This window comes from Apus apus, chromosome 3 (genome assembly GCF_020740795.1).
Source record: "Apus apus isolate bApuApu2 chromosome 3, bApuApu2.pri.cur, whole genome shotgun sequence".
NCBI classification, from domain to species: Eukaryota; Metazoa; Chordata; class Aves; order Apodiformes; family Apodidae; genus Apus; species Apus apus.
Window position 1 is genome coordinate 40,154,180 of NC_067284.1, and position 10,164 is coordinate 40,164,343.

At 40.3% G+C, this 10,164-nt stretch overlaps 1 protein-coding gene across 1 annotated transcript; it reads right to left on the bottom strand.

Moving 5' to 3' along the window:
• Positions 1-391: 391 nt before the first annotated feature.
• GJA1 (gap junction protein alpha 1) lies at positions 392-9,609 on the bottom strand. Its single transcript, XM_051613474.1, has 2 exons — positions 9,376-9,609; positions 392-3,466 (listed from the first exon to the last, which is right to left on the bottom strand). The coding sequence occupies exon 2, from the start codon at positions 3,448-3,450 to the stop codon at positions 2,305-2,307; it is 1,146 nt and encodes a 381-aa protein (XP_051469434.1). The 5' UTR covers positions 3,451-3,466; positions 9,376-9,609; the 3' UTR covers positions 392-2,304.
• Between the last annotated feature and the right edge of the window lie 555 nt (positions 9,610-10,164).

Sequence of the window (10,164 nt, forward strand, 5' to 3'; positions counted from 1 at the left end):
TATAATGTTGAATCTATGCTATAAATAAAAATTGTTTGAAAAATTTATGTGATAGTATCTTACTACTACCTTTTTTTATAATAGTTAATATTTTAAAGCAAATATTTTCTGCGGCTCATGACAAGATTCAAATTACAGTAGTTCATGCTGAGTATAACTTTGTTCCAGGAGTGGCACAAACAATATTTGTTTTTCTAGTGTTGTGAGGGTTTCTGAATCTGGTCCTGTGAAATTTCACTTCCAGGTAAATCTGGATGGTTTAAACCAGGAATACTGCTGAAATGCAGAGTGACTGGGGAAAAAATAAAATGAACGGAAGGATTTTGGATTATAAGACTGAAACAAAAGATGTATAGATATACATAACAGTAAAAGACAATTAGAAAATATATTTATACTAAATTAAAACTTTATTGACTAATGTTCTCCAGACAACATGATCCGATGGACTATGGTTGCATACATGCAATGAAGTTGAACACAACAGTAGTTAAACATGGAATGTCAAACAAATTAATATAATGTATTAAATGAAACAATTTATCTGTGTTGCTGTAAAATGAAACCAAGCTATGTATTTCCTTGGTCAATCTGTGTTCAGCTATGAGGCAACGCATTTGAAGAAACTGGTAGATTTCTTTAGCATATATTTCAAATAAATTAGCTAGAATTGTACTCTTTAAAAAAATCCTTTCAACTTCATTTGCATTTCAAACAAAATCTAAGTGTAAACACTAAAAGTTGCTAGAGCCATCTAGAAAGACCTAACTGTCAAACTCAGAGTGAACTTTAAAGTTCAGTAAATGTGAATACTTAGAACAAGAAAAGTACCAGTTACTGCAAAAGTCATGTAGGCATATTTTATTATTAATCCAGCACAAAGCATTTCTCCTAAGTTCTCACATAAGGGACTACAGCTTGCTTACAGTACTACACCTTCTATCATTCAAGCATCATTATTACCTACCAAGGAGATTGGCTAGATGACCTAATGGGTCTTTTCCACCCCTAACTTCTACAAAAGAAAATCATTCATGCCAGCAAGAACATGGTTCGCTACATCTTGGGCTTGATCCTGTAGCCTTAGTTCAGGCAAAACTCCCACTCACTTAAAAGAGAGACTTTCCAGAGCAAGACATCCAGGATTGGGCCCTTCGTATTTTTTTTATTTTTAAAAAAGCATCCATTTAGGATACATGGAAAATATTCTATAGAATTAAAAAAATATAATGACGTGCTTCACTTGCATTGAAGGAATCAGAGAATGTAAACACCACAGTGGCCCACATCTCCACAATGTCTATGAGAAAGTGTCAACTGCAAGTAATTGATGTGCATTTATTTCTCAACGTATGCTTTCGAGAGTGTTTTGTGTATACTTTTACCTCCACATCCACAAATGTGTACACCCTCAATATACATAAAGGTGTGATAAAATTCACTGAAGGCAGTTGCTTGCCTGTCTCAAGGCTTAAATCTGCAAGTTGCAGCAAACTGAGTTTTATATGATGCTAGTTAGACTATACGTGAGCAGCAGGACACGAATACCACTGTGGGCAAGAGAGTGTGGTTGCTGGTTCTACAAGTGTGGAGCCATCCCACTTACATCACAAAATCTACCTGCATGAAGGGCTGGAAAAGCAGGTGACCAAAGTATTTCTTGGTGGGCCATGTCTGAAATTTGAATTTAATATTTCAAAGGCTGTAGATTGTCCTCATGGGAGCCTTTAGACAACCTGGAGGACCACATATGAAAGTTTACCTTCAAAGTGCACTTTCTAAGAATGGAATGTTCTTGACAGGGAAATGATCAGAGGCAATCCTGGACTTTTTTGCTTGTTGAATAGGAAAAAGGTTTTCATCTTCAGGCAGCACTTCACCCTGACAAATGTGAGTTCAGTTATTATTGGGTTCTAGTGTTACAGAAGATTCTTTAGAAACAAACATGATAGTACACGCATACACATACACTCAGATATTTACAGCTTTTCTAGAAAAACAACCCTCTACCTTAGTACTGACTACCTATTTTTTCCTTTTTTTTTTCCTTTCTTTTTTTAGTATTTAAATTCTTTAAACCAGCTACATTAAATATCAATGTGTACTGTACCACCCCACACCAACCCCACATCCCCCCAAAAAACAGCAAGTATTTTAAAAGTTTGTTTGCTTGTTTGTTTTTATGATTGTTAAAATCTCCTGCTTGAGACTGTTAAGTACCACCTCCACTGGAACAAGATCGGCACTGACTGCATCTTTCAATGCATGTCATTTCATAGTTGAACAAGTATTGCAGCTAGAAGCTTAGATCTCCAGGTCATCAGGTCGAGGTCTGCTGCTGGCTCGGCTGCTGGCTCTGCTGGGAGGCCTCTGGTCCACAATGGTGAGAGGTTGCAGCTCATGTCCCGATGCCAGTTTTTTAGCGTTCTGGTGCTCATCAGAGAAGTCGAAGGGCTGGGCATGCGAGTTGGAGATGGTGCTGCCAGCCTGCCCCATTCTGTTCTGTTCCGCACTGTAGTTGGCCCAGTTTTGCTCGCTGGCTTGCTTATTGTAGTTACGACAGGAGGAATTGTTTCTGTCTCCAGTAACGAGCTTGTACCCTGGGGGAGACATGGGAGACAAGGGGGCGGTCGGGGAGGAGCAGCCATTGTAATAAGCGTATTTGGGGGAGCCGCAGTCCTTAGAAGGGCTCATGGCACCACTGTGGGAGTATGGGTCGGTTTTCCCTTTCACACGATCCTTGACACCCTTGAAGAACACATAGAAAAGCTCAATGATGTTCAAGGCAAGAGACACCAAAGACACGACCAGCATGAAGAGGATGAAGATGGTTTTCTCAGTTGGACGGGAGAGGAAACAGTCCACTCTGTGCGGGCATGGGTCTCGCTCACAGGTGTAGATGGCATTCAGGCTAAACCCATAAATGTACCACTGTATAAGCAAAAAAGCCACCTCAAAGACAGATTTAAACAGGATGCTGATGATGTAAGTACGGAGCAGTCCCCCACGCATCTTCACTTTGCCATGCTCTTCGATCCCATACTTGAATTTCTTAATTTCTATTTGCTTGAGGTGCATATCCACATTCACACCATCATTTTGAACCACCTTGAGCTCTTCTTCTCTTTTGTTCAGTTTCTCTTCTTTCCTCATTACATAGAACACATGTGCTAGGTACAAAAGGGTAGGTACAGACACAAATATGATCTGCAGAACCCAGAAGCGTACATGGGAGATGGGGAAGGACTTGTCATAGCAGACGTTCTCACAACCAGGCTGTTGAGTGTTGCACCGGAAAGCTGATTGTTCATCTCCCCAAGCAGATTCGACTGCTGTCCCCAGTAGCAAGATTCGGAAAATAAAGAGGACAGACAGCCATACTTTCCCTCCTGCAGTAGAATAGGCTTGAACCTTGTCAAGAAGTTTTCCCAAGGCACTCCAATCACCCATCTTCACAGGATGCTGGCTAAAGGACAGAAAAGGAAAAAAAAAAAGAAAAAAGAAAAAAGAAAAAAGTGACAGTTAAGACAGACTTTGAATACTTTTGATAACACTCAATCACAGATCAATGCTGATAGAGCAGTGATGTCAGCTTTAATTAATTTGTTTTATAGGTCTGAAGAGAAACTAGGGTTTAGTCTGCAGGTGGAGTGGGAAGTCAGGGTGACATATAATGTCTGAGAGCACAATGAAAAAAGAGGTTTCCAGTTCCACTCCAAGTTTGAAGAAGTCCATGACAACCCTCATCTGCCACTGTGGGTGGCTCAGCTTCCTTGGTGGCACCCTCACTTCAATGATCTACTCTTGCCTAAAGTAGAAAGCCACTGACACTCACCTGAAGCAGGGCATAGAAATGAGTAACACTGCCTGAATATGCTAGGAATCAAGGAAAAATGTCTCTCTTTCAGTGTGGATCATTCATAGTATTTTTTTTAATGTTAACTCTTTAAGAGAAAATGAAAACAAACCACAGTATAACCTAAATACAAAAGGCTACATTAAGTTAATGTTAGAGTCAGATGCCTAAACTTCTATCAGTGTGAAATATGTGCTATTTTTCCTATAGCAAGATTAAACTAAGCTCTTGCGTATCATTTCATTGCGTGTAGCGCACTTAAGACTCTAGTTCCTAATGAAGCCTAGTTTATACTATATTCAACTTCTGAAAAAACTTGCTATCTAAATAAAGTTTATACATCAGTATTTGCAGCACAAAGATCAAAATTAGTATTCTTTACCTATACTTCTATGAAGGAACAAAAAATAGTAAATGCATGAAGCACAGCTAAGCTCATATTGGAGCAACTGGTTTCCTGTTTATCTAGGGTTTGCTTAATTTATTGTAGTTTCAGCTTTGTATTTGCACCTTTTTGTATTTAAATTCCTTCCCTTTGTTTTGAAAGGAAAAAGATTTAGCAAGAAGAAAAGGTAAATGAGCTCGTTCTGTTTTTAAGGCAACTCCTGGCTAGCAGTTTGCATTCCAAGTGTTGAACACTGCAAGTGAATTTATTCTCTCTACTTGAGTTTTAAAGTGCGTATTTCTGGGACACAGGCAGCTCTTCTCTGGGATATCTGGAAATAACACAGTATTACATAAAACAAATGAAATGGTTTACTTGATGTCCTAGAGTCCTAGGAAAAACAAAGTTCACGATAGGATTTTTATCAACGTGAGAATGGTGATCTTATCTGCATAAAAACTTATATTTTAACTGGCCCCACATGAACAAGCATGTGAAATCAGGCACTTCAAAAATAATCACAAAGCTTCCCTTTTCAAGCAGATGCTGCTGGGTATAGATATTCGTTCCCTGTAATGCCTTCCTGGTATTAATAGCTTCGATAATGTCCAAATTATTTCATTCCCATTGCATCACAGATGTAGTCCCTAGCGAAGGTCATTTATAGAAAAAGTCGTTTTTGGATAATTCATAAAATAGGAAATTTTAGCACCAGGGGGATTTTCTTTCAAGAAGCAGTGAGTCACTGGAAACAGAAGATTGTAAGTCTGGCAAATTCAATCATAACAACAGATGTCAAATAAAAACACACCATATCGGAAAGAGTCCGAGTAAGCAATGGGAGACAAGTGTTTAAAGTGCTCACTCCAGCAGCTCAGAAATGCCAATTATCTTTGAACCCCTGCAAAACATCCCAAGGCCGTTTCCTCAGCCTGCTGAGTCAGCTTGTTCTGAAGCTTATTCACTGTGGAGTGCAGACCCTTCCCCATGTAATTAGGTCTTCACATAAATGAAACCCCATCAAAGGACCAGGCCTGCTTCAGATTTTTCCATCTGGAAGCCTGCTCTGGGAGGGATGAGTGCAACACCCCTTCAGCCATCCCTAGCTTTGGTCCTTCCAAGGAAAGGCAAGCTTGTCTTTATAGGCTCAGGGCGGCAAAGGAAGAGTCGGGCACACCAGTGTGGAGGTCTCTGGAAAGGCTGGAATGAAATGCGACCACGTTCCTGCTCAGGCTGGGATTGTTGAAACAGAGAACAGCCTGTAACTATACAACATGTAAAGTTTGTTTTAAAGGCGAGCTATTTGCTCCATGTCCTAGAAGTGGACAGAAGGAACCTTTCTCAAGTAACAACTTCTTGATTTAATTAGTCAGCTTTCAGATTATTCCAAACTACTGCATTAGCAGACTTTCCTCAGACTCGATGTATTTTTTTTACTGTCTAAATGTTGTTTCAGATTGAAAGTTTGATTGAGAGAACAGAGGACATGTTATTTCTAGGCAGTTATGTGTTGTTTGCTTTTTAATTATGCTCCACTTAGGTCCATTAATGCAACATAATTTACTTCAATTTTGACCTACTTAATCCCACACCTGCAATATTTTGAGAATTTACTACTTATTTTTTAATTTGCTTCAGCATGCAAAATTGCTAAGTTTTCTTTATGTCCTCTGGCAATATAAATGCCAAAAGGAAACATTCCACGCTTGAATTACTCATACATAGTTTTGAAAAGCAACATTTTTAAAGAGATGAGTTACATGCTAGTCTTTGCCAGTGATAAAAAGCCCCACATCAATTCAAAACATTGCACTGTTAATCAGATGACCTTGTGGTGGCACAAATATATTACTCCGTTGCTTAAGTGGATTCTATTGCTTTATGAAACAGTACTTTGCTTCGTTGTAGAGAAAATTCATTCACTGAATCTAAATTGTTTACTTTAGGGGAAATGAAAGATCATTTTTATTAACTGGTTACATTATCTGTTTACTAGGTTTAAAAAGAAGTTTTATATCAAACACTTATTTAAGTATTCTAGCTTTGTAAATAAGCTTGAAATAGATGAAAGATAAATTTTAAAAATAGTTCTTTAGCATTCTGGACTTAAACTTCTCTTAACACTTCCAAACACATCAAGTGAATCCACTGAAAGACACGGGTTGACCCGATTGATTGGTACAATTTCAGTACTTTGGGAATTTAAGGACATGGCTGATGATGCTGACCTGTGTTTCAAGAGTTCTTACTAATTATTACTTTACAGGATTATAACCTGTTTCTGAGATGGACTAATGCCAGCCTAGTAACTCTTTAAAAGATGGATTTATTCCAGGTCCTACTGTGTGTGCAAAGACAGGGAAAAAAGGGCACAGAGCAGCAGATGTGACAGCATTCATCTGCATGGGTTTTGGATGACCACATATATAAGACATTTGATTTGTAAGCAACAATTAAAAATTCTAGAATTATTTTTTTATGGACAGCATTCATCATGTCATCTTCTTAATATTTGCCATGAAGAATAATGCAAATTCAATGCTCTTAGAATATGCCTAGGTTCTACTACTGTGTTACAAGGTCACATGCTTGTGGACGGAAGAGCAGTAAGGGTTAGAGTGGGATCTAAAATGGGAGTTTGCAGCTGAGGCAGTTGGGAAACAGGCCAAAGTTTTGTTTTTCCTACCTTTCCTGCCTTTTTCCTGTGTGCTTACACAGGTAAGTAGCCAACAAAAGAGAATATTCCGGATCTTGAACATCAATCAGCTTGAGTAGCTCCCAAAAGCAACCCGCATAGCAGAGAAAGCAGCTGATGTGAAAAACTGACGGGGTTTGGATGGGTTGGAATGAGGAAAGCTAGTTTTCTGAAATCTTCAAGAATCATGAAATGTTTTCCAGACACTTCCCTGTGAAGGTGTAGTTAATTTATGGCTTCACAGATGAGCTTCAGTTTGTTTCATCTACCAGTTAAAGATTATGCACTAAATGGTTGCATTACCTAGAATTCAGAAGTGTCACAACTGTGTGCTTTTTTTCATTGCCTGCTAGAATGTCTGGTGGTCAGACACCAGCAGATCGACCCCCTAGCCTTTTCCTCACCTTTATCTTCTCCATCTAAATTCATTCCAAAGCATAGTTGAAAAGGACCAAAAGCAACCTTAAGCACTTTCTCAGACATTCTGTAGTTTTACAAGTCTGTGTTACTGCCTAGATTCATCCCTTTCCTGACTCATTTTGGAATTAAGAGAAGAATCGCTTAACTCCCTGAGGGGCCCTCGGGCCCTCTGATGCTCAGATTTTGAAATCTTAATTTCCAAAACATATGCATGGCATAAGCAACAGATCGGGGGTTTAGTGAGAGATAAATCCAGTGGGTAACATGAGGAGGAGATACCAGAGGGTGGGGGAAAGACAGCAATGTATCTGATGAAACAAGACACATTGCTCAATGTCATCTAACCTTCCTCATGCCCACTGGAATCCTTGGCCTAAACTGACCTTCATTTCAGAGACAAATCAAATTAATCTTTCAGTCTTGCACAATATGGGAGCCGAGATAACTTTATAGTGTTGAAGCTGTTTGCGCTGTTGACTGTACAAGCATTCAGATTTCTGCCACAAATCAAACTGCTTGTGTCCCTCTCTTCCCTCTCCTGAACCCCGCCTGCTGCTCACCCCTCTCCCATTTGTATGCTTGTTAGGTATCACGGGTCAGTGCCAGTGTTCGGCTTTGAAGTTTCTAAAGGAAACACTTCAGTAAACATCCCAAAGACTAGAGGCTTAAATTCTGCAGTGCAGTGTGCTGTCCAGATGTTAAAAATGGCAGGATGAAAGCTTCACGCAAGTCCTCCAACTTGCTCCCTATGAGCACGCACACACACAAGTCAGGCACAAGGTGTCTGCGGCCCCATTTTTGTCCCAATTACCGGGGGTTTCCGTCATAAATCTCTCGTACAAAAATTCTAAAGCAACTCCTCAGACGAAATATGCCATTTCACGAGGCTCGCTGGTTATCTCAAGGCAAAATGTGAGGACACACGTAAGCACACGATATTCTTGTTTAAGAGGAGAACGTGTTGCGTGATAAGATACTCAGTGCTTCGTCTTTCAGCTGAAGGCTCTTTTCCCTGCCTCCTTGTATTGCTCTTTTAACTACTGGCAAGCAGCAGGCAGCAATCGCTATAAGGAATCACTCCAAGCCTTGCAATGTAAAAAGCTCTTTAGTTCTCCAAGAGATGCTGCTCAAGCGCTGTTTTGTTTTTTTTGTTTGTTTGGTTTGTTTTTTTCTCTGCATTTCGGTACTTTAGCCTTCCAGGTAATATAAAGGCAATGAGTCACGTAGGGATTATGACACATATTGTGGATTATTCTTCCCCAGTTCTTCCTAGACAACTTTCATTTATATCCACCCAAAACTTTTAGACATTGCCAACGTGGTAAGGCATATCATGATATCTCACATTCCTTCTCTAAAATCCCTCACCGAGGTTGCTAAAACACAGTAACTATATACAAAGCAGGTTAAAAATCCATAACCTACGTCTGGATTTTATCACATCTATTTTAAAGAAAAAGGAGAAAACTTATCAGAAAGACCACGTGAAAGTCACCACTTCGGTAGCTGCAGCATTTAACAAAGCACCTAATTAAGAACCTTGCTCTGCACGAACTATTAGGCATCAGTCAGGATTTCCATATGAAAGCAAAATGTGTGGGGCAATTTCAGTAAAACAGAGAAGACTGGAGCGCACCTCGGCTTTTTCTTTAAAGGAGCCCATGTAAGTCTTAGGCAAGACGAAGGACCGATCTCACCCGAACACGAGGAAGAAGTTTGCAACTCAGCCCTGCAGTTAAAGCTTCACTGCAGCTTCTCCCTCCGTGCAACAAGGTTGGAAGTTGCAACCTTGTAAGAAGTGTAATAGCTGAAGAAACGTGTAGAAATGTAACCAAAGAAAGCGAAGAATTCCTGCAAGTTTGAGCCCAGCACTTTAAGAGAACTTACGCTTTTATAGATGTGTATTTTTAAACAAGTTCAACCCTCAGCTTAGTAACAAAAATTCTCAGGGTGAAAAGGAAAAGTGTTTTCAGAAAAAGTGATACCCAAACAGATGAAAAAGGCAAACTTTCAACTTACCCTTGCTGATCAGCAGTGCAACTGGATCAGAATACTTCTTGGAGGGTTAAAGTAAAATGGAAGAGCACGTTCAGGCACCCAGACCTGTCTATTTAAACTTTAAAAGTCTACTGCTTTGTATTTTTCATCCTGCCTTCCCCAGTAATGAAAGTGCTGATACCTCATAAAACTTTTTTCTAACTTGGAACGCGGGGAGAGCTTTTAACAAGTTTTGAAGCCTGTGACTGAAAGAGGAGGGGAAGGGGAGGGGTGGCAGCCCGGGAGGAGGGGAGCGCTGCGAGTGGAGGGGAGGAAGGTGGGGGAGGAGGAGAGAGGTGAAGAAACAGCAAAAACCGGCTGGGGGAGGGACCAGCGGCACGAAGGTCCACTCTTGCTGATGTTAACAAAACAAGTACAAAGGCAGTCAGCCGCCCACGCACCCCCACCTCTCCCGCCACTGAAGGCACCTGGGTGGCTTGCTTCTTCAGCCAGATCTGGGCTTGCCCGGGACAGATGAAACAATTTAGCTCTCTGGTGTGCACCAGGATTTTCACGTCAGGGAAAGGAAAGAATGCGTTAGGGGGATTAATAGGGAGAACCTCCTGGATGCTGGGACTGGACCGCAGAGCTGCCGTCTCCTTTCCCTCATTGCCACCATGTAGGAGAGGAAGCCCTCTTGACTTTTTGTTGTGAACACAGCTTTGTTTACTTAGGTCTGTTTATGTGCATGAAAGTACACACCAGGAGCAGCATGTTTGTTTCTACAGGAGATACCCACCACACTTTTTTTTTTTTAGTATTATATGTGTG

Coding starts and splice junctions, on each gene's coding strand:
- GJA1 (XM_051613474.1), bottom strand. CDS start 3,450: ATGGGTGATTGGAGTGCCTTGGGAAAACTTCTTGACAAGGTTCAAGCC.